Source organism: Teleopsis dalmanni, chromosome 2 (assembly GCF_002237135.1).
Source record: "Teleopsis dalmanni isolate 2A chromosome 2, ASM223713v2, whole genome shotgun sequence".
Lineage (NCBI taxonomy): Eukaryota > Metazoa > Arthropoda > Insecta > Diptera > Diopsidae > Teleopsis > Teleopsis dalmanni.
The window spans coordinates 208,411,086-208,434,917 of NC_051847.1; the positions used below are offsets into that span (position 1 = coordinate 208,411,086).

At 26.3% G+C, this 23,832-nt stretch overlaps 3 protein-coding genes across 5 annotated transcripts in view; 2 read left to right on the plus strand and 1 right to left on the minus strand.

Annotated features, from left to right (window-relative positions):
• LOC119685116 (putative uncharacterized protein DDB_G0286901) overlaps window positions 1-23,832 on the plus strand; it is a 236,351-nt gene that overhangs the window by 158,265 nt on the left and 54,254 nt on the right. The window lies entirely within an intron of this gene.
• Window positions 1,187-20,774, plus strand: LOC119685112 (chaoptin). Of its 2 annotated transcripts, none has more exons than XM_038099315.1 (21): window positions 1,187-1,226; window positions 4,972-5,208; window positions 5,267-5,333; window positions 5,408-6,054; window positions 6,228-6,403; window positions 6,836-6,970; window positions 7,030-7,258; window positions 7,339-7,557; window positions 7,823-7,909; window positions 7,976-8,110; window positions 16,413-16,487; window positions 16,606-16,699; window positions 16,909-17,039; window positions 17,097-17,210; window positions 17,430-17,572; window positions 17,638-17,779; window positions 17,846-18,204; window positions 19,442-19,865; window positions 19,933-20,174; window positions 20,236-20,422; window positions 20,503-20,774. In XM_038099315.1, the coding sequence occupies exons 1-21, from the start codon at window positions 1,224-1,226 to the stop codon at window positions 20,602-20,604; spliced, it is 3,948 nt and encodes a 1,315-aa protein (XP_037955243.1). In that variant the 5' UTR covers window positions 1,187-1,223; the 3' UTR covers window positions 20,605-20,774. The 2 variants fall into 2 exon arrangements, with proteins under 2 accessions (XP_037955243.1, XP_037955244.1); XM_038099316.1 differs by having other exon boundaries at window positions 7,039-7,258; window positions 20,503-20,604.
• On the minus strand, window positions 9,940-15,239 carry LOC119685113. The gene is made up of 4 exons (XM_038099318.1): window positions 14,596-15,239; window positions 14,367-14,537; window positions 13,425-14,306; window positions 9,940-11,651 (listed from the first exon to the last, which is right to left on the minus strand). Exons 1-4 carry the CDS (start codon window positions 14,848-14,850, stop codon window positions 10,062-10,064), a joined length of 2,898 nt encoding a protein of 965 aa, XP_037955246.1. The 5' UTR covers window positions 14,851-15,239; the 3' UTR covers window positions 9,940-10,061.

The following is a 23,832-nucleotide window of genomic DNA, read 5'->3' on the forward strand; positions in this document are numbered from 1 at the left end:
ATTTTTATATGAACATAATAAGATGTAATTAACCCATTAGCCCTTCAGTACACAAAGCATATGAGTTAATTTTCATTCAATAAAACAATGAGTTCTACATATATGTATAAAGAAAAAATATCTTGCTGTTATAAAGCACTTTTTTAAATAAACTACATTATTATTGATAATGAAAACCAAAGACATTTTTTCAAAAATCTTTTACTAATTTATATATTTAATGAGTTATTTTTTTTTTTTGTAATTTTATTACACAATAAAATTATATATAAAATAAGTGTATATTATGTATGGTACTTAATTCAATTACAATAATCTATAGTCCTTAAACGATATAATTAAATTAATTTATTAAAGCAATCAAAAGACAAAGCAATTTGTTTAAGAAACGTAAAAATAAAATAAATATTTACGTTTTTTATATATTGTATTTAATTATTATTTGCAATAATGTGCAGTTTTTGAGTGATTTAACACTCTATACTTCTATACTGAATGGCTACCCACCATTCAAATTATATATTTTGCGTCTCTCATATATTTTATAGTTTTCGTAAGTGGATTTCTTCAATTTCTTTTGTTTTGATAATAGATTTCTAAACAAAGGAAATAAAATTATTTTAATTTTATTTTATATTTAAGTTGATATATTTTTTACCCATTAAAAAGAACTGGTGTATATTTTTCCAGATTTCAACCACCAAACGCTTAAGTTGCATTTTCCAAGCTGAGCGCACAGAACTTTACTTTAAAAAAGATAACCTGATAAATCGAATAGAAAAGGAAATAACTTGAAAGATTCACTGCTGGCTCAATATGGTACAATCCAATTAGTGAGCAGGTTAAGCTCTTTTTGGCCACAATTCAAGTGAACGATTGATTTTTAAGTCTCAGAACAAGTTAAGTTGTGCTGAGGTTCGGACGTACTTGGCACAAAAGCGGATAAATTTCAAAAAATTTTTTAAATATTTAACTGAGAAGTGTCCTTTAACTACAAACCCTGAATCCTTATTAGTGCAAAAGGATATTTGTGTGTGATCCTAAGCGAGGATATTTGTATTTGATATTATATCGAAGAGTGGATATATCAGTGCAAGAAATAAAAATCTATTGATACAAAAAAGGATAAAAATTACAGTTTTTTTTCTTCCTGAATAATTTCTTTGCAGTTTTTTTAATTTAAATGCTAATTCTTGTGTAAAAAAAACTAATTAGCTTAAAAAATGGTGTGTATATAACAAAAAAAAATATTGTCAACTAATTCAATTATGCAATTTTGAAAATATTTTATTGATGTCTTTTTTTACATATATTTAAAGAAATTATTATACAAAAAAATTTTATAAATTTATTTATTTATTATAAAAAGAACATTTAAAGTGAAAATCAAATAAAAATTAACAATATATGTATGTGTAAAGGCATAAAAATCTGTATGTATGTATATATAAATAAATATACAATACACTATATACATATTGCACATATTATATATAACGGATATTATATAAAAATCAGTATGTATGTATATATAAATCAATATACAATACACTATATACATATTGCATATATTATATATAACGGATATTATATAAAAATCTGTACGTATGTATATACATTCAATCAATATACCATACATATATACATATGACATATTATATATAACGGATATATAAAAATCATTGTATGTATATATAAATCAATATACAATACACTATATACATATTGCATATATTATATATAACGGATATTATATAAAAATCTGTACGTATGTATATACATTCAATCAATATACCATACATACATACCACATATATTTTATATATAAAAGATATATAAAAATCTTTGTGTATATATAAATCAATATACAATATACCATACATACATGTCACATATATTATATATAAGGGATATTATATAAAAATCTGTATGTGTGTATATATAAATCAATATATAATATACCCCACATATATACCACATATATTTTATATATAATGGATATTGCATATAATACAATAATTATCGTCAAAACCATTTTAATTAAATGTTTATATATTATAAAATAAATTTAATTTAATGACTTGTGTAAACTATATCTTTTTTTGCAATCGTGCAATCCAACACTTTTTTTAAATAATTAAGTCAAAGGACTTCTTACTAAGGCTTACGTTCACCGCAAGTTCACAGCTGAATGTGTAAATAAGTGGAAGCCTTAAAAGTGCATCAAGGGCTTAACGTAAAGTACAAAGGATATTAAAATATTAAACACATTCGTAGAAACTTTAAACCGCAATGAAAGGGTGCGGCAAACAGGATATAAGTCTCACTCAAGTCTCACATAGCGATTATTTGTGTAATTCCGTTGAATATAATTAAAAATTTTTCTTCGATAAAAAACTTAAACCTTATGAGGTGTCGAATTTGTAAGATATTAAAAAATATAAAAAATATTATTTAATTGTTAAAAAATTAATTAATATTTAAATAATATTTAAAACTATTGATGAGATGATATTTTAGTCCAAAAATCAAAAGACATATTGAAGAGTCCTATTTTTAATAATGTACTCGATACAAGGCGTCTAAGGAAAGAAAAGTCTATACTAAGAAAACTTGAGTCAGAAAATTCTCTGAAGCTAGTTACCTATTGTTTTTGGTCAAAAAAGTATAAATTTGCTAAACCATTTAAGTGTTAATATTTAAATTTTGGTGCCTTTATTAAGAAAATCAGTAATTAAATCAGTAATTAGATCAGTAATTAGATCAGTAATTAGATCACTTGCTAAGCTATTTGGATTGACCATTTTTAGATATTGTCATAGGTTTTTGACTGAAGTTTTCTTTCAAGTCGACAATGCTTTAATGCATTATACGATATATACGTTTAAAATCGCAAATTAAATAGTAACTAAATATATTAAACAAAAAAATGAAATAAAAATAAATAAATTTATGGCACAAATTTTATATTTATTTATACAAATATTAATTAAAAACAAAAAAAAAACAAATATAAAAAATCAATGCAAAATATAAAATAAGAAACTAACACAAAATAAAATTAAATAATATGAAATAAATATAAATTTAATAAAATATTAACAATATTAAAATATTGAATATTAAAAACATAAAGTAAGAATTTAATATAATAGTATAAAATATGAAATTAACATAAAATAAAAATAAATATAAATCTAAATATATATTAAAAATAGAATAAGGAGAAATTAATTTATAGCATAGAATTTATACATATATATATAAAAAAAAAGAAGTTGATATGACAAAAAATTAAAATAATATAAAAAGTACACATTAAAAAAATAATGAATCTAATAAAATAAAAAAAAAAAAAAATAAAATAATAATTAAAATAATAATAAAATAAAATAATAAAAATATAATTAATCTAATAAAATATAAAAAATATACTAAAACAAAATTGAATATATAGCACAAATTCTATCTGTATATATAGAAAATATAGCAAATATAAATTAAAAACATGATCTTAAAAAACTAAATAATATAATTAATACAGTATTAAAAAATAAAAAAAAAACAAAATAAAATAACAATAAATAATATATTTACTTATTATAAATCTAATAATATATTAAAATAGAAAAAAAGTAAATAAATGTGTACCATAAATTAGTTATATATATAAAAAATATGTAAATTAATAATTCTATATATTATATATATATATATATAAAAGATATCAGCATACGTAAAATACATACTTATATATAAAAAATATAAATTAAAAACATTAAAAAATAATAAAAAAAATTAAAATAAAGATAAATATATAAAAAGCAATGACATTTATATATAAAATAAAAATTAAAAACACAAAATTAAAAAAAATTACTTATAAAAATTAATTTTAAAAAATGATAAAAAAACGTTAAATAATTTCTATATTTTTATAAGAATGGGGCATAATTACCTAAATATATAAAACATAAGGTTTTTAAAAGATCTATAATTAAAATTTTAATTGAACAGTATTGCAAAAAAAATCTTGTATTATAATAATTTAATAATATTTAACTTTATATTTTTTGATAATAAAAATAATATAAAATGCAATAATATTTTATAATACATATATAAATTTTCCATGAACCTTAATTAAAAAAACATTTTTGACACTAATTAAACACTAAAAATATTGTAACATTTTTTTAATTAAATAGATTTTATTATTTATAATAAAATATATAAATTTTACAAAACATATTTTTTAGCAGTAAGTTAGTTCTTAATTTTTATGTCCATTTTTTTTTCGATACTTCTTTAAAAGCTGAGTATCTCACTCGGATATGACTATATCCTGAGAGTTGAAATTATTAATAAATTATACGTTGGGTCTCAATCTGAAAGTTTCTATTGAACTATTTTGCGGTTATAACACAATTAAGAGAAATATTAAGTAGAACTAATTTCATTAATTGCTTGCCTTGGAAGTAAGTAGAATTATATAGATTTTCTGTCTTGATATTTTATTATTGAAGCTTAGTCAGCAGAAGTATTTCTTTATAATACCTTATCTAGGTTTATATAAGTTAAGAGCACACTTTGAAAAATTATAGCATTTTAAAGATTTTGCATTAGTTAATCTACACAAGTATATGTTAATAAGTAACATGAAGTGCCTTGACATTGAATAGCAATGTGACCTTAAAGATACTTTAAGAGTATATTGGAACTATCTCATCTCGCTCTTATTAATTAGAGTCTTTTCTATGAATATATTAATCTTGAAATACTTAAATGTAGAGAAGTATATATAAGACATTGTTAAATTCTCAAAGTGAAATTTTTTTAGATAAGCTAAAAATTTATATTTTCGAAATCTATAACAATATTTTAAAATATATATACACATATTTAGTATAATTTTTTTGTATAAATATAGAAGAACAACTGAAACTAATATATACATTTATATTATTATAGGGTTTGGAAATGTTTTTTAAGTTCGGCTATGCCTATTTGATAGTGACGCTAGCGATAATGATATGGCTATCTTTGGCACGTGCATCCATATATAATCGTGAAATGGAGGAAATGCGTTATCCACCTTGCACCTTCAATGCTTTATGTACATGTTCAAAGTCTTCAACTGATTTAGGTATTGTGCATTGCAAAAATGTTCCTTTCCCAGCATTACCGAGAATGGTTAACCAATCGAAGGTAATATTTAAACTCACTAAACAATAAGTCGAAATGATTCTCTATTAACTGATTTTAGGTCTTTATGTTACACATGGAAAATACAGGCTTGAGAGAAATTGAACCGTATTTCCTACAGTCAACAGGTATTCTATATATATAATATAAATTAATTCATAATAAATATAGTAATTTTGTATTACCGAAATGTAATTTATAGGAATGTATCGTTTAAAAATATTTGGCAATCATTTGACTGAAATACCTGATGATGCATTTACGGGACTGGAACGTTCATTGTGGGAGCTTATATTACCAGAAAATGATTTAGTGGAAATACCATCTAAAGCATTTCGACATTTGCAAAAGTTACGCCACTTGGATTTAGGTTATAATCATATAACACATGTGCAACACGATTCCTTCCGAGGTTTAGAAGACTCACTGCAGACATTAATATTACGTGATAATTGTATATCAACATTACAATCGCATAGTTTCTCTGGACTGTTGATTTTGGAGATATTAGATTTGAGTGGCAACAATCTATTTGAAATTGATCCTAATGTCTTTGTGGATGGTATGCCAAGATTGACAAAACTCTTATTAACTGATAATATATTATCGGAGATACCGTACGATGCATTGGGACCTTTGAAAAGTTTGCGTACTTTAGATATATCACACAATGTTATATGGTCCCTAAGTGGTAATGAAACCTATGATATTAAATCCTCCACAAAGTTAAATTTGGACAATTTACATTTGGAATATAATCATATTGATATGTTGCCACCAAATTCGTTCAAAAACTTTGATGTGGTGAATAGAACGTTCTTCGATGGAAATCCAATACATACGTTAAGGGTAAGAATATAATTCAAACACTACAATATATAACATTATAAGTTCAGAGAACTAAATGCTGAAGAGTAAGCTCATCAAATAGATTATGTATATTATAAAACAATAAATCTTATAGGTATGAACTGCGACCAACATTTTTAACTGTAACATGTTTTTTTTAATATTGTATATAGGAAGATGCTTTTAAAGCGGCCAAAATACGTGAGATTTACATGCGTTACTGTGGTCTAACAAATATATCACCGGTGGCTTTTGACAGTTTGGTTAATAGCTTGCAAATCCTGGACCTATCTGGCAATAATTTGACACACATCGATCACAAGCTCTTCAATAAATTTGATGTCTTAAGGTGAGTGCCTAATTTAAGTGACATTTTCTTTAAATTTAGCCGGTCTTTGGAGCTAAATAAGTTTTAATTACAAATTGGGGAAATTGGGGAAATTGGGGTTAGCAAGATTTAAGAAAACACAAAAAAACAAGGCGCCGTTCCAAATTTAGTGTACACAGTTTTAATCCGATTGTGCCACCACAGCGAACACTGTCAGAGACAACTGCGAAACTGTTGAAAGTGTGAATAAACTAGTATGTAAGCTTGATATGGGTGCACCGATATGGTTTCCGTATGTGGGGTAAGTGTACGTTCTCATTCGGTGGTATCGTTAACCAAAAAATATACGATTTAAATTAAGGGAAATTATTGACATGGTTAATTAATGTAGTTCTTAAAGCGAATAATCGATTTCTGTAATCGTACCTTGTTTTTATTCCGTTCATTTATTAGAGTAATAAGCATGCGTGATAATAAAATCAAAATCAAACAGCCCATGGAGCAATTTAATGCGATGCAATACACGCTACTTAAATTGGATTTAAGTGGCGATATGAATGACCCAACCAATCTGCAAACGCTGCGCAAGTAAGTTGAACAATTGTTGCTTCGTGCATCACAAACGATTTTTATTTATTTGCAAAAAGTATGACCAGAATGAGGAACATGCGCTCTTTGTCCATATCACGTATGGGGCCAACATCTATTGGACCAGAAGATTTTAAGGATTTCGGTGTAGAATTGGAAGATTTGCAAATAACACGGGCTAGCCTTTCGAATATACAATCGCATGCCTTTAAACATGTGCGAGGTTTGAAGCGTTTGGATTTTAGCGAGAATGGTATACAATCGATTGAAAATGATGCATTCGTAGAGGTGACTACTTTTTTTGAAATAAAATTTCAACAATTGTATTTTTTTTTTGTTTAATTAAATATTCTCTTAACTTTATCTAGATTGGTCATTCTTTGATATCACTGAAAATATCACATGGTTTTTCTGGTACTGCCTTGCCAGCTGAGCCCATGCGTCATCTAACTTCTTTACAAGAACTGGATTTCAGTAACAATAAAATACAAAGTATGAGCGATACAAGCTTTCATTTTCTAAAAAATTTACGTTTACTGGAATTGCATGATAATCGCATTGAACAAGTGTTAAAAGGTACATTCCAGGTAAGATTGGGAAGATGAATAATATGATTTATTATAGTTATTATAGTGAAAGCTGTGTTAAACGGATATCTCTCTTAAACGGGAAAGTTTTTCAGTCCCCAGTTTTAATTTTTAGCTTTCTTACTTATTCTTAAAGAAATAATGCTCTTAAGTCCGTCTAAGTCTTCACTTAAGAGATCTTTCACTGTACTTTATATAAATTCTATAATCTATTCTTAATTTTTTGCTTTTATATTCTTGAATTTTTTTTTCCTGATTTTTTAAGGGGGATATACATTCTAAATTGGAGGAAATATCGTTTCGCTTTAATCACATGACGCAAGTATCTCAACACACATTCTTTGACTTGGAGGTAAAATTAAGAGATATTTCTTATGATCCATATAATAACTATAATGGTACTTTTATTTTTAAAAAGGCTTTGCGTAAATTGCATTTGGATGATAATAAGATTGATAGAGTAGAGCGAAGAGCTTTCATGAATTTAGATGAATTAGAACATTTGAGTTTACGAGGAAATAAACTCAACAATCTGGCTGAGGAATCTTTTCAGGTATGTATACATCATATATTATTTGCAACCCTTCTTTATGAGTATATATACTATAATAACAGAATGTATAGATATTTATTTACTGACAAGGCACAGTACTGATCTAATAGTATATCCTAAATAAATAAGGATATACCTACACATATGTATAATCATATATAATAAGAATTTCTAGCGTTTGAACATAATCCATACAGTGACCGTCCTAGAGAGGTAGTTAAGATTTTTATTTAATGATTTTATTTTCAAAACGGTTATCTGTTCAAGCTCTAATTATCTTTGCCCAAAGCTTTAAGTTTTTCATTAGATGACATAGTGTTTACAAAGTGTGTTTTTGAAGACGTTTAGTGGTTAGTGAAGTTTTCACTAAACTCTCTTAAATAAGTCTCTCTATACGCCACTGTTTTCATTGCATTATGATAATATGACAAATTAGTGTATTCTCAGATTAATTAAACCAGTTCGTTTAGAATCATTAATCTTCTAAGTAACATTGCAGTACTTATTTAAGAGTTTACTACCAATGTATACTGCAAAGCATATGAAGAAGAGATATTTTCTGTTAGCTTCGTCTTCTAATACTGCTTCTGTCTGTAAGAGTATGAAGATGTTTCTTTTTAGATTGAACAAGTGCAAATAAAAAATAGACGAATATTAATAGTAACCTTAGAAAGACGAAGTTTGAAATACACATTGAAAAGATACTGTAAAGTAATTACGAAGAATTTGAACGAATACTATATAGATTAGAGAAGTACGAAAACAACACTAAGATCATGTTCTGATCATAAGTTGTTTATTTCTTTCTCTTTTCATATTCTTTGTAATCTTTTCCATCATCATCTTTTTTGTTTGTTTAAACTTCGGCCTAATTTGCTGGAATTCAATTAGTTACTATTAAAGGTACCAAAAAATACTACAAAAAATATATATATATATATTTAATCCTTTAACTCCTAGGAGGTGCATAGGGCCGCAACAAATAATTCCCATTCGGTACGATTGGTGGTCAATAGTTTTAACTCTCCCCAGCCTTTCCGCATGTGTGACATTTTCGTGTCGGTTTGTCTACTCCAGGTGTGAGCAGGTCTGCCCTTCTTTTGCTACCCATTGGGTTCCACTCAGTCGCCATTTTTGTGGTGTCACCAGTCGGTCTACGCAAAGTGTGACCGAGCCATTCCCATTTACGCTTTTTAATTTCGTTTCTCATAGGTGTTTGCTAAGTTAGAGACCATAGATGATCGTTTGAAATTGTATTTAGCCAAAATACTTTAAATACGAAAAATAATCTTAAAAAATTTCTAAAACACTACAGCATAGGTTAGCTATGTCAACCAATATATTCTTATTAATCAGTAGTTACTTAAATGCAGTTCATTTGACTTTTCTTTGATCTTACTATAACTAATTTAGATTCTAATAATTAAACTTAATTCTTTGAACTTTTCTATTTGTATTGATGAGGAACATAAGAGAGGAGGCTTAACATTTATAAGAATTTATTTGTACATTCATAATATACAGGCCCATAATAATTTTAATTAAAAATAATTATAGAAAATGTTTTAGTTTATACAGATCTTAATATATATAGTAATATAAAAATGAAAACTTTAAAAAAGATATAAAAATAACTTAAAGAACATAACTTTTTACTCAATTCAATATTTGCTTATAAATACAAAATTTAATATGTATGTGGAAATAATCTTATATATAATAGTGCACATGTATGTGTATATTCTAACAAATTTTCTATTATAATTGTCGAATGAAATCTTTACTATTTGAATATAAAAAAATTAATTCAATTATTTTATACACTAAATATCACATAAAAAACATTTATACTTATTACTAACTTTTTATACATCTAGTTTTTTTTAATGTCTTTTTGATCCAAAACTGGAGGTGAAATGACAATATTTGTGAAGGAGGAATTTTGTAGTTGTTATTGTTGCTTATATTGTTGTTTATATTGTTGTAGGGAAAACTTTTGACCATTATCGTGATATGTTTCGCCTGGTTTTGGGAATCTACTCTTATCTCGTGGTTCCACATATTTTGTACGTATACCACACTTTTTTGTGGTTATTGGTCTTTGGATTTGCGAATTTGTTGCACATACGCCCATGTTATTGTTGATGGGATAGTTTGCATGGGTATTCGGTATTGCACTACACGGCAAATTGCCAGCATAATTATTAATATTATGGGTATTTGGATTATAGATTAGTGAATTGGTGGGATGATTGTTTTGAATAATTCTTGGCATATCATTGGTTGTGGCGAAATTCATGTTACTATTCACCATCTGTTGGTAAGGAATACCATGATTAGTAGCGGTGGGCAACATATTTGGGCAACCATAATTTAAATGATTATTTCCTAGTGAATTGCTTGGAATAGTGTGAGCAATGTTCGTATAATCATTGACATGGCCGTAGTTTGCAGCATTATGCACTAATGAACCGTACAGAATATTGTTGTAAGTTGTGTTGGATTCAGGAATTCTTGCAGAAAACTCATTATTATTCATCAACAAATTGTACAGTTGATTGTTGTTAGTTATAGTAGGGAGATCATTAGGAGAAATGAAATTTATATTATGAATCGATGAATGGGTATTTAAGGTTGGACTTATATTAGTGTGTGGAAAACGATTATTATTGAGACTTTCAGTTCGAATTTCAGTGCGAGTCTCAGAGGGTTTGTGAGATATTCTGAATTGGTTTTGAGTAAAGTTATCAGTGGGGATTTTCGGTGTTGGGTTGGTTGGCGGTGGCTTGGGATTTATAAAATTTACACGTGTTATTTCATTGCATGCTTGCTCTTTTATGGGAGATGTTTGCTCTTTCACGGGAGAAGTGCTGGCAGCTATTGGACTACAACTGATCGGTTTTGTGGTTGTAATTTTTTCTTTATCTTCATTTACATTTTTAGGTATATTAACAATTACTGAAACTTTTTCCTCTATTTTGTTACTTATATCCTTAATATTAGTTTCCTTAATATTAGTTTCAGACTCTGTCTTAATAACAGTTTTACATTCTTTTATACTATCACTTTCATTAACGTCTGAATTTACTGTATCTATAGGTAAACTAATTTTTGTATTTTCACTATTTATATTGACGGGAGGATTTTCCATTTCGTTGGAGGTATTCTTGTTTTCTTCATTGATTGTAATATTCTTCACTTCACTTAAATTTGTATCAATATTTGAACTTTTCAGTTTTTTGTTGGGTTGATCATCTTTATCGGGTATATCAGTAACACTTTCAGTTTGGCGTTTTTCACTTACTTCAACGTTGTTTTCTAGATCTTTTCGTCGTTTATGTACCTTCATGTGGGAATTTCGCCCTTTCAGAGACTTAAATGGATGTAAGCAAATCTCACATAAAACTCGACCGTCACTATTTTCTAAAAATTCTGGTTTTACTGCTTCAGCTCTCGCAATTAATATTTTTATAGGTAATTCACTGCCTTCACTGCAATTTGATACACTTATAAAATTTTTTGTGTCTGCCTTTTTCGATCTCTAAAAAATAAGAAAAATATACGAATTAAAAACTGAAATAAATGAATTATTACAATTACATTTACGATAATTAATAATTACAATTATTAATTAATACAATTATGTACTTAAATCAATTTATGTATAAATACATCAGTTTATGTTTAATTTGTAAAGGAAATATTTAATTAATTAATATGATGTGCAAAAAAACAGTTTGTATAATAAAAATAGAAAACTTAGTTCTAGTTTTAGAAGTTATATATTAATAAGTTTCTAACATTTTAAAGATACTCAAGAAAATAGTACTTGATCTTTCAAACTATAAATTTCTATACGGAAGTTCTTATCTAAGTAAAAATTGACGCCAATAACAACCTTTAACATTTTAATAAAATGATGTATGTTATCTTTTGTGCCTTTATGTGGAGATTATATAGTATTAATATCAACTCGGTGTTTATATAGCGGAAAGGAAATTATTAAATGTTGACTCTAAGTAAGAATGTTATAGCCTATATTGGGCCCCTTTATGTAATGATTGTGTACCTTAAATATCACACATATCGTTTTAGTGATTAAAGAGCCTATTTGATATGAATAAGAAATAACTAAATTTATATATATATACGAGCATATATCTATATAGCATTTAGACTATGTTAATAATAATATCTCGTATTCTAGTTCACGTTGTCCTATATGCTTATAAATATTTTTGCTTTATATCATCTTAATTAACTGTAAAAATAGATTTGCTATATAATAGCTCGGATTCCCATGTCTTTATTTCCCTCTTCAACGGTTAAAGTGTTAAGTTGTAGTTGTAGCTACTAAGGATCTGCTTGTGTGGTCTCTTTTTAAAGTGCCGAATGGCACATGATCGTCGAACTCGATGAGTGGCTCTAAGACAATATGTATGCACGCACACTCAAGATGATGTTTGATTGTGAAAATACCAATAAAGTCTGTAATTTTTTATGGAACAATTTGCATTATTCTTCTTTAATCAACCGTTATTAATTTATTCTCTATAATTTCTAATGTGTAGATTTATTTGCTTATCTTTTTAAATAAGCCCTGATTTATTAACGGCTCTCGAGTTTTTGTGTATATTTAATTGAAATAAATTTGTTTTTGATTATACAATTATATCAAAAGAATATGTGGAGACGGGAACTACATTTGTGTAGCATAATTTAACATGCATATGAGTTTCATTGTTATTTTTTGTATTCATTTTTTATGATATTAATTGTATCAGTCATTCTTTCATGCCAAGTCGAGTCATGTACTTATCAGCTTAGTCATATTTGCTTCTAAATAATGATATATGTGTCATAATATGTCAAGAACCGTTTTGCTTTCTTTAGATGCACCATTCACGTCTTCATTCTTATGAATTTTTTATATTATTGTTAGTTAGTGCATAATATTTATTGCTATTAGTATATGCATTCATATTATTTCAGTTATAAATAATCAATTTCAAGTAATAATTTTATAAGCTAAAATAGATAAAACAAATAATGTAAGTCACAATGGGTTACTAATGGGTTAAAAGTGTGAAGAACGGTTGGATCGCAAGCGATGACCATGTGCCCTTTAACACCTCCCAAAGAAACTACCTCGCAGGTCTCAGCGGGTTTCAACAAAAATAACAGTCTTAAAAAGTTAACTATAAATATAACGCTAACTTTTTAAAAAAGTTACTAAAAATATATCTTCGAAATAAATATATAAAAGCAATTTCACACAGTATGTGAGTTAAATCATAAATAAATATTAACTGACCTTAGATTTAGTTTGAGTCTTCAGTGAATTATAATCGCAACCGCTTCGTAATTTTTTCATTATTTCCCGTTGTTGTTGCAAAGAATGATAACTAATTCCGTGCTCTTCCAGCAAATGTTGTTTTAATATGATCGGTTTATCAATAAATTCTTTTCCACATATTGCACAATAAAACTCACATTCATTTGCCCCCCAGTGATTCAATATAGCCCTCTTATCTGAATAAATCTGCCAGCAGCTCACGCAACGTATATTTCTGTGTCCATTTGCAAGTCTTCCACGTCTTAAAGGCTTCGATAAATTTTTTTTCATAAATATTTTTGGTAATTTTAAGCGCATGTGCTTTAGTTGATGAATTACTAAAGCGGCATTTGTTTGGAACGAGTCTGAACAATATTGACAAGGAAAGGTGTGCAAAATGTCTGTATTCATCACGCCTACATTATTTGTTTGTGATTCGTCTATAGGATTGTTTTCGTTTATATTATTTTCGAGATTTTCTGTAAGATTCACTGCTTCAGTATTTTTTGCGTTTAATGCAGCCAATTGAATTTTAACATCCTCCTTACTGTCGCTGTCGTCTAGAACTGCTTTTACGTTTTGCAATGCAATCACTTCGCTGGGTAGCGTTACATTTTCTGCTATGTTATCATCACTATTAGTTGTTGGAACGCTGTTGCTTTTTAAGCAATATTTATCATCTATGTCGCTTGCTATATCAGTCGTGGAACAAGTAGTAGTATTTTGTACATCATTGTTCTCATCACATTTTTGTGTAGGAGACATTGCGTTATTTAGCAGCAGAAAGCGATTAAGCAGGTTAGTGCTGACATTTTCATCAAAATTAAATTTAATGGATTTTTGATATTCGCTGCTAGCATCCTATTAAGTTAATGTATTCGATAATTTATTGTTTTACATTAGTTACGGTTATTGTTTTACCTCAATAAAATTAACAATTTTAATAAAATTGTGCTCCGGTTGCTGCTTGCGTACATTGTTAGCCCACAGTTTCTGTTGTCTGACAATGCGCGTTACTTCGTTGTATTGCATATTGACAGTGGATACACATTTGTTGCAAATATTCTGTGGCAGGGGATCATTTTGATATAACTAAAAGAAATAACATTTTAAAATACTTGCATTGAATTAAGAATTATAATCATATTACCAGAATTGGATAAACTGTGTGTATTTTCGCTACCAGATCTTCATCAAATCCTGTGAAAATATTTTTGTTGTTCACATCGACAAAACCACACAATCTACATTTTCTATTTTCACTAACTTCGTTTACACTCATTTTTAAAATAATTATTAAGTTATTTGTAAATTCGATATAAGTTACATTTACAATTTGTTTATACAATCGCTGATAGGACAGAATTTTCTCTCCTTTCCTCAATATAAATAAATTAAATGTCATATTTTCTCTACATATTTAAAACGCCCCCTGCTGGCAATAAACTAAAACCAGATTGACATGCAAGTACCGCAGATACGAAACTAAAGAAAAATTTAATAAATATTTTTTTATATTCAATACTTCGACATTTTTATGTGTTTATGTGTATTCTTGCATATTTTCCGAGATATTTACAAGAGTCTGAACATAGAATTACAACAACAGCTGTCAAATTAGTTTGCGCCTTATGACGTCACAAAAGTATTTCTGTTGATTTACTAAGGATGGTTCAACATATGTAACATATGTAAAACAGATGATGGATTTTTGGTAAATTTTGGTTAAAGTAAAAACAATAAGCGCAATATGATGCACAAGATGCAGTTACATACCCGCACATAATGCACAGGAATGTATTCAATCTTGAAAAATTTAATACAAATAGAAATATTTTAATACTGAATTCACATGAGAATTTTGTAGGTAATTTTATTTGTCAATTGTTTTTGCTTTCAATGCAATATGAAAATTTTTGACAGCTGAAATTACAAACAGAATTCTTGTGTGAATTCAGTATAAACAATTTTTATACTATACTTGACCAAAATGACAGCTAAAATGATAAATAAAATTTTTGTGTGGATCCAGTATTAATCAATTTTTTCTTCTATATGTTTTTTTTTTTGATTTCTGCTTCATTATCCAACAATTTATTTTTTATTATTATTTATTTTAAAATTAATATTTAATTTCCAAAATTTTTTAAAACAGTTTTTCAAACAATTCTTATTTTTAATTCAAAAAATTGAATATTTATTGGATAATCCATAACTTAGGTAACTATTTGAATTGCTATTCGTATTCGAATAATTGAAACTTTTCAAACAATACGAATATGAGCCATAAAAAAATTATAAAAATTATAAGAACTATATATTATAAAATTTTTGAAAAATATTTTATAATTTATTGCAAATAGTCAACAATAGTCCAATATATTACCTTTATAGTGGGTTCGCAGACTGGGCCCGTCCAGACCAGATGCGATCGCGGGTCAATATAAATCAATGTGCAGATTGAAGGGCTACAGAAACAAATACATACGTTCATAGTTGTTTTCGACAAAAATAAAAATAAAGTTATGATGTTAAATTTAGTTTTATTAATTTATTAATTTAAATTTATTTATTTGGCATACCATAAAAATAATATAACATAGTTTTACCAGTACACCAAGAGAAAATTTGTGTAATTATAGTAGATTAAAAACATGTCGCGGGTCACACAAACATTATCCGTGGGCCGTATTTTAGACAGCTCTGGTCTACAACATTGAATCATACCTTTTTGCCTTGAAGAGTACGAAAAAAAATTACTTAATATCTACTTTGAGAGAAGAAATACGCTAAAGAACAGGGTTTGAATTCTCTTCAAAAAAATCTCCAAGAGCTTTTTAAATTATTTTAAACTCTTTTAGTTTTATATGGTATCACACTTAGGCCCTTTAATCTAATTGCATACTATACTGTTTACTATTATATTTATAATTAATTATTTATATATCTTATTATATATTTTTACAGAATTTGCCTAAATTGGAGATTCTGGACTTGGCATTCAATAAGCTTCCAAATTTTAATTTTGACTATTTTGATCAGGTAAAATTTTATTAAAAATTAGCTGCATAAGTCCAAATTTCAATAAAAATAATACCAATTATCAAATGCCTGTTTATATACTTCTTATGTATTAATTAATATGATTATCCATTTTAAGGTCGGCACACTTTCAAATCTCAACGTAAATGTCAGTCATAATGAAATTAAAATGCTTATGTATAATTCTTCATGGTCTGGAAGAAATGATCATGGTAAGTTTTTCAGTTTTATTATACAGTTATTATACAGTTGTTCTAAGTAGACCTATTAAAAGGATTGTGAATTAAGCATAAATCAGAAGGTTGATTCGTATATCGTTTCAAAGATAGAACTCTTTCAAATAATTATTTCAATAAAATTTAAGATAAAATTTTATTTCAAATAATTAATCTTATAATATAATAACTCTAAAAAATTACAGGCTCGATGTACCATTCAAATATCAAGATATTGGATCTATCACACAATAACATATCGATCATACATCCAGGATATTTTAGGCCTGCAGAAATATCACTGACGCATTTGCACATGGGCTATAATTCGTTAATGGTAAACCAAGAATTTATTGTTGTTAAAAATGAAAGATAACAATGATATAATTTCTAGAATGCGACACGCGATGTTTTCGGTAATATGCCACACCTGCAATGGCTAGATATATCATATAATATAATTCGTGAATTGGATTTCGATGCGTTTAAAAACACAAAACAATTACAAGTGAGTAATATTATACACAAATTGCATAAGAAAATATATCAATAGTTTATTAATATTTACAGATTAATGTTATTATTATTATTTATTATAATGAACTTGTCGTATGATATTTTTTTAAGTTCGATTGAAAATTAATTATTATTTATAAAATATAATATAATAAAATTGAAAAAAATCGTAATAACTTTATAAAATTTCATTTTACATATAATATTGCAGTTAGTTTACCTGTCACACAACTATTTAACCGACATACCACAAGATATTTTTAAGCCCGTACAAGGATTACGTGTAATCGATTTATCCCATAACCACTTACGTGGTCTACCTGATAATTTATTCTATAATGGTGGCATGGAAAAGTAAATAATTAAACAAATTTAGGATTAATTTTAAAATGGAATATAATCTTTAATTATATCAACAGAATGGACGTTTCGCATAATATGCTGTTGAAGATACCATCATCATCTCTATCCAGTTTGGCAGCGCTTACCTTATGTGAATTGCATTTATCAAATAATTTCATCTCAACTATACACAGCATGGATTTATCTAATAAGTTCAGAGTAAGTTCTTTTAAATAATTTACATATTAAAGAGATAATATTCTGAATATATTATATTATTTTTAGTCCCTACGCTATTTGGATATATCCTACAACTATTTGTTACGTATTGATGATGCCGTTTTTGCTACCATGCCCAAATTAGCAGTGCTCGATCTTTCACATAATCGAGATCTTAAAGTAATGGATAAATCTTTTATGGGCTTAGAAAATTCTTTGATAAAATTAGGTTTGGAAAATGTTTCATTAAGTACAGTACCTGAAATACGTTTGAAATATTTGCGTGAATTCCGGTTGGGATATAATGAACTTCCTTCGATACCACAAGAACTTGCACATAATATGAGTAATTTACGTATGTTGGATCTATCGAATAACGATTTAACAAATGTGCCACTTATGACGCAATCTTTACCACATTTAAGGTAGGATAATATAAAAAACTTGATGGTTTTTCATATTTAAAGTTATATAATAATATATTTGAGAATCCAAATTAAATTAGTTAATTAAATTAAGTTCCTATGAGAAAAATATAGTAGAAAGTATGTTCTAAAGATGTTATTAGAGTACGCAAGATTTACTTTAGCACAGATTCAATCTTTTATTGTATTATATATTGAACTATTTTTTCCTGTACTTTTCTGAGTGATACTGTTCATCATATTTTCATTTTTAAATTCACAGTCATACATACATATGATTCTAATATATATATGATGATATAATTAGAAGAAACGATATAATTACGAGAAAGGTTCTCATTGTAGAAGTTTTATAATTGTCTTATTTTTTTTAATAAACTATTGACACCTAGCACTCCTAACATGATTGTAATGAGTGACTTATTCGCATTCGATATTTTACGTGAAATAACAGATTTATAAATAGTAAACTAGGGACAGATACTTTAAATGCAAAGCATAGATCTTTTGTACCAAAAACCACTGAGATTTAGACAAAGACTAATATAATGTAATGTGAATATCAGGTTAATAAAGTGTTGCGACTGGTAAAAATATTGTATCACCCTCTGGTAGTATAATTTTTTTCTTTGAAATCTTATCCAGTTTCAGAGATAAATTAAAATCGACGGGACTTTGCATTGCTAATTTTTTTCCTGGTATAAGATACGACCCTAGGTGGTTTTATCTTTTATGTATGATTCTATCACATTTCCCTTGGATGTGCTCTGGAGACATGTCTGTTGAGTCTATATAGTAATGAGGCCATAGCTCGGTCATTACTCTTAATCTATTCTTGGTTAAGCTTAAGATATATCTAATAATAATTTAGAATGCTTTAAACCTAGAAGATCTGTCTTCTTCCACTTTCTCCTTCTTTTGTTTTTTGTACATTAGAACTCCATACCTTACTCTTTTACATATACTGCAATATCAGTACCATAGATGCTCCTTTTCTGACGTTTTATCAGCTTGTTCATTTCTCTAAAACCCTTCATGTGTAGGAACAGTCATGTGACTATCTTTATTGCCACTGGTTAATATAGCAGTGGGTCTAGATTAAGTTGGACTCAGCTCCGTACAAGCTAATCATTCGAAAGACAGAAATATAGCAAATTTTGAATAATAATTTTGATAAATATACACGTCTGATAAAATTAACTATTCATTTTGAATTTATAATTGATGAACAACACAGAAAATTGATGCTCTCCGGTAATCCCATAACATCACTTAACAATAATAGTTTTGATGGTGTAAATGAAGATTTAGAAATGTTGGATATATCTAATTTCCGTCTACATTACTTTGAATATGGATGTCTTGATTCGTTGCCACATTTACGTTCACTTAAATTAACCGCATATTCACACTTGGAGCACTTTAATATACCACAACTATTGCGTCATCATTACAACATAAGACAATTATGGATCGAAGCACCACAACCATTCACACGAATTATCAAGAAAGGCTCTGGAAACACACAAGAAATGCAAAGCGTACAAATGGGCATGCCTACCGATTTAACCAGAGAAATGGAAGGTCACTTGCCATCAAAGTTAACTAATATCACATTTAGTGGACCACAATTCAGTAGTCTCAATGAACGTATATTGAAGGTATAAGTATTAATGAACGTTTTTAAATTAGCCGTGAAATAATACTAATGTTATATCTGAAATACAGGGCATGCGTTCACCATATTTATATATGCAATTATTTAATACATCCTTGCAAGCTTTGCCTAATAATTTCTTCAAGAATTTGGGACGTGTGCGTAATATTTCATTGGACATCCGTTATAATAATCGTATGCTGAAGAAAATACCAAATCCCAATACTGGACGTGTACCATATTTACCAAATAGTGTTTTCCTAACAGATCTGAAAATGTCAAATACCGATTTAAATTGTGATTGTGACTTAGGGTGGGTGAATCTGGTTCGATTTAGTTTTACAAATTTCGTCTATTTATAACCTTAATTTTAGTTGGGTCGAATTCTGGCAGCGTAAACGTCGTCAATATATATGCTCATCTCAAACTTGGACCGATACTGTATTTAGAACATTTATGAATTCACCATGCCAGGTTTATGGGCGTCATAATTGTGATGATCATGATGATGACTTACGTGAAACGCGTTGTGATAATAAAGGTGGTTTACAATTATTGGAGGTAGGGTGTTATAAATGTTCAACTTTATTTTGAATATAATACTGAATTATTCTAAATGAATATGTTATCATTCGTTTTAGGCTCTGAAAGCTGATTTAGAATGCGGATGGGATAACGCAAGCTGCAAGGACTCCGTTCTTGTCTTAATAGCTGCTTGTATTATATTAATATTTTGGATGTGACTGTTACGGTTTGCCTACAAAACATCTGCCAAATTCTATGATATTTTGGAGAAGGTCTATGGCGAGACTGTTGTTTGAGTAAAGCGAAACAAAGTAGTTTGCAGATTTTCATATAATAAGCGTTTATTACAAATAACAACATTAATTTTTAAGAAAATTTTCAATTTAATATGAAGTAAATAAAACGATCTTTGCTTAAAATTATTTATTTATTTATATTTATACATTTCTTTATGTATATTAATTTATTAAGTTTAGTTTTTTTTAGTTATTATTTTTTATAAATTATTTGTTGTATTATATTAAATTTTTATTTAAATTATTAATTGTTTTTTAACTAATTATAGAAATGATCTTTTATGCACTTAAATAATTGGCTTTATATACTTATTATGTATAAATTATACTGCACTATATTAAATTATTTACAAATTGCACTGAAACCACTTCTTATTGCTTATTATACATACAAATCCTATATGCTATATGTTCTACTATAAATCTACTATAAATATTATTTAAATTATCTATATATAAGTTTTTTTATTCCTTATCTATCTGTAAATAAATTTAATTTGTTACTGCTTTTTCTATTCCATAAATATTATATCTTTAATTGTTAAATTATTTTGCACTACATATTATTAAGAAGTTATAATAAGTACATTCTTTTAGTATGATATAAATATATTTATCTATATTGTCTAATTTATCTGCTTGCTAATAAACTCTGTGTAGTTTATATATAATTAAAATTTTTCTTAAGAAAATTATGCTTTGCGATTATGCTTATAAGATCGCTGAGACTATTTGGTAGCGATCTCAAAATTTGTCTTATAAATATTGTTTAAATACCACTTTTTTATATGTTAGAAGGTTTATACATAAACCTATTTAATTAAAGCTTTGTTAATAATATAACAAACAATACTTTTGTCTGTGGTAGCTAAATGGAGGTCTTCTCTAAGTGTATCTGTTTTAATACATATTCATTAGTTACGTATATATAACTGATTGACCGAGAAGGGCTGTAAATAATTCCTATAGAGTTCTTATCTATGCTAAATCACTTGCCTAAAATAATGTAATGAAGAACATTGCGATGACAAATTCTTTACACCAATTATAAAAAAACTCATAGGTTCGTTTAAAATATCTACTTTAAATTAACAAAATTTAATTTAAAATTAATTTAATTAATATTATAATATACTAATACAAGAGTGATTTAAACATTTATGTTAATGATTTTAAATGAATTTGTTCGACAGACCAAGGAAATTTTAAAGAAACAATACCCGTATTTTATTTTAATTGCTAAGTTCCAATTCCATAGTTAGATGTAGTGCAAAATATGTTTAAAATATAAAAAGATATTACATATCAAATATTATTTTCTTAATTAATTATTCTAATACTATCAACTATTTCCTAATACTATATGCATTCTAACTATATATCTTAAATTTTATTATTATTATGGAAGTTACTAGGAATTAGTATATTACACTATATCTTAATAATAAATTATAAATTTTACCATTCTGTATCTAATAACTACGATTATTAAGTTTTATTACTTATTACCTATGTACTACCTGTCTGCTATTATTAAATTTTAACTAATTTCTAGCTTTAACTATTAAATTAAAATAATTTAGCTGCTAACTTTCTATAGTTAGTTACTGCTTTCTACAAACTAATTATTGACTACTATTAATTTATATTAACTACAACCTAAATACTATCTATCTCTTACTATTAAATTATATTCAACTATTAATATATTTCTACTATTAATTTAAATTAATTAAGTTATTATCCTATCTCTTGTTATTCTTTATATATTACTCATAGTATCTTATCCTATACTCTATTAATTTATCTAAACTGATTGCTTACCATTTACTTACTAACTGCTATTAAGTTGAATAAATGGTCACCTATATACTATTTTACTTTTATAATTAAATTTAATTCAACTATTTATTAACTTCTACTATTAAAGAAAAATATTTATTATTGATATTCTAACTATATTAATATCTATCTATCTATAAATTATAACCAATAATCACATCTTTAATCAACTACTATGTACTAGTAACTAAAATAAAATACCTACTATATACCCCATCCAAATACTGTATACTATTGCTACCTATTATACTATACACTACCTATTACTATAATTTAAAATTGTAATAATTTTATTGTTTATATTCAAAATTGATAATATATTAAACTTATTAATATAGACAATTTACTTATTTATCCCTTATCGATATAAACTGTACTGAAATAAATTTTAATAATTTTTTTTATAATTTTTTTATGCACTATATGCTATTATTCTATAATCAAACACAATTTTTATACTTCTAAAATATTTGTCTATAATATGTAGATTTTTTATTTTAATGCTTTTTATTTTCAATATTTTGTTTTTTAATTTAAATTATATTTTTGTTTAATTATTTTAATAATAATAATTAATTTTATTAATTTATATTTATTAATTAAAATATATTAGTAATATTTGATTTTATTTTATAAATATTTTTTTTTAGTCATTTCAGTTAAAGTATTTATTTATATTAATTTTCCTATTAAGTTGTTAAAAATATTTTTTATTTATATTTTATTTTTATTTAAAATGTTTTGATAGCAGAGACTAATGAAATCACGAGTATTGTGACGTATTGCAAACTAAACGATTTTTATAATACTTTTTTAATTCATAACATTAATGTTTTAAATATTAACTATTTCGAATAATTATTGTGCTATAAAATTTTAAAATTAATTTATATTTTAAAAATTAATTTAAAAAGAATTTCAATTAAACGTTTCACGCAATCAATGTGTATGCTTCTACTAGGCGAGCTAATAAATATCTTTATTTGTCAGAAGTACTCGTAAAAAAAAATAAAAAAAAAAATTAAAAAAAAATAAAAATAATAAAAATAAAAAAAAAAACGTAAACATTAAATTGGTTTTAATCTTTTTATAGATTTTTTATATGAATTTTTTATTTTCTATTTTTTATTCCATGCGATTTTGTTAAACCCATTTATTTTCTTTTTAATTTAAGTTTATCATAACATATATTCGTTTAATATTAAATAAAAATACTTTTCATCTTATTAAAAATTTTTTAATTCTTATTGAAAATATTAACTGATATAAGAACTTAAAATTTAATTTACAATTAATACAATTAACAAT

Coding starts and splice junctions, on each gene's coding strand:
- LOC119685112 (XM_038099315.1), top strand. Junction 17,040..17,096: donor TGGGCTATAATTCGTTAATG/GTAAACCAAGAA, acceptor TATAATTTCTAG/AATGCGACACGCGATGTTTT. Junction 18,205..19,441: donor CAATCTTTACCACATTTAAG/GTAGGATAATAT, acceptor TGAACAACACAG/AAAATTGATGCTCTCCGGTA.
- LOC119685113 (XM_038099318.1), bottom strand. CDS start 14,850: ATGACATTTAATTTATTTATATTGAGGAAAGGAGAGAAAATTCTGTCC. Junction 14,538..14,595: donor ACACAGTTTATCCAATTCTG/GTAATATGATTA, acceptor TATTTCTTTTAG/TTATATCAAAATGATCCCCT. Junction 11,652..13,424: donor AGACTCAAACTAAATCTAAG/GTCAGTTAATAT, acceptor CTTATTTTTTAG/AGATCGAAAAAGGCAGACAC.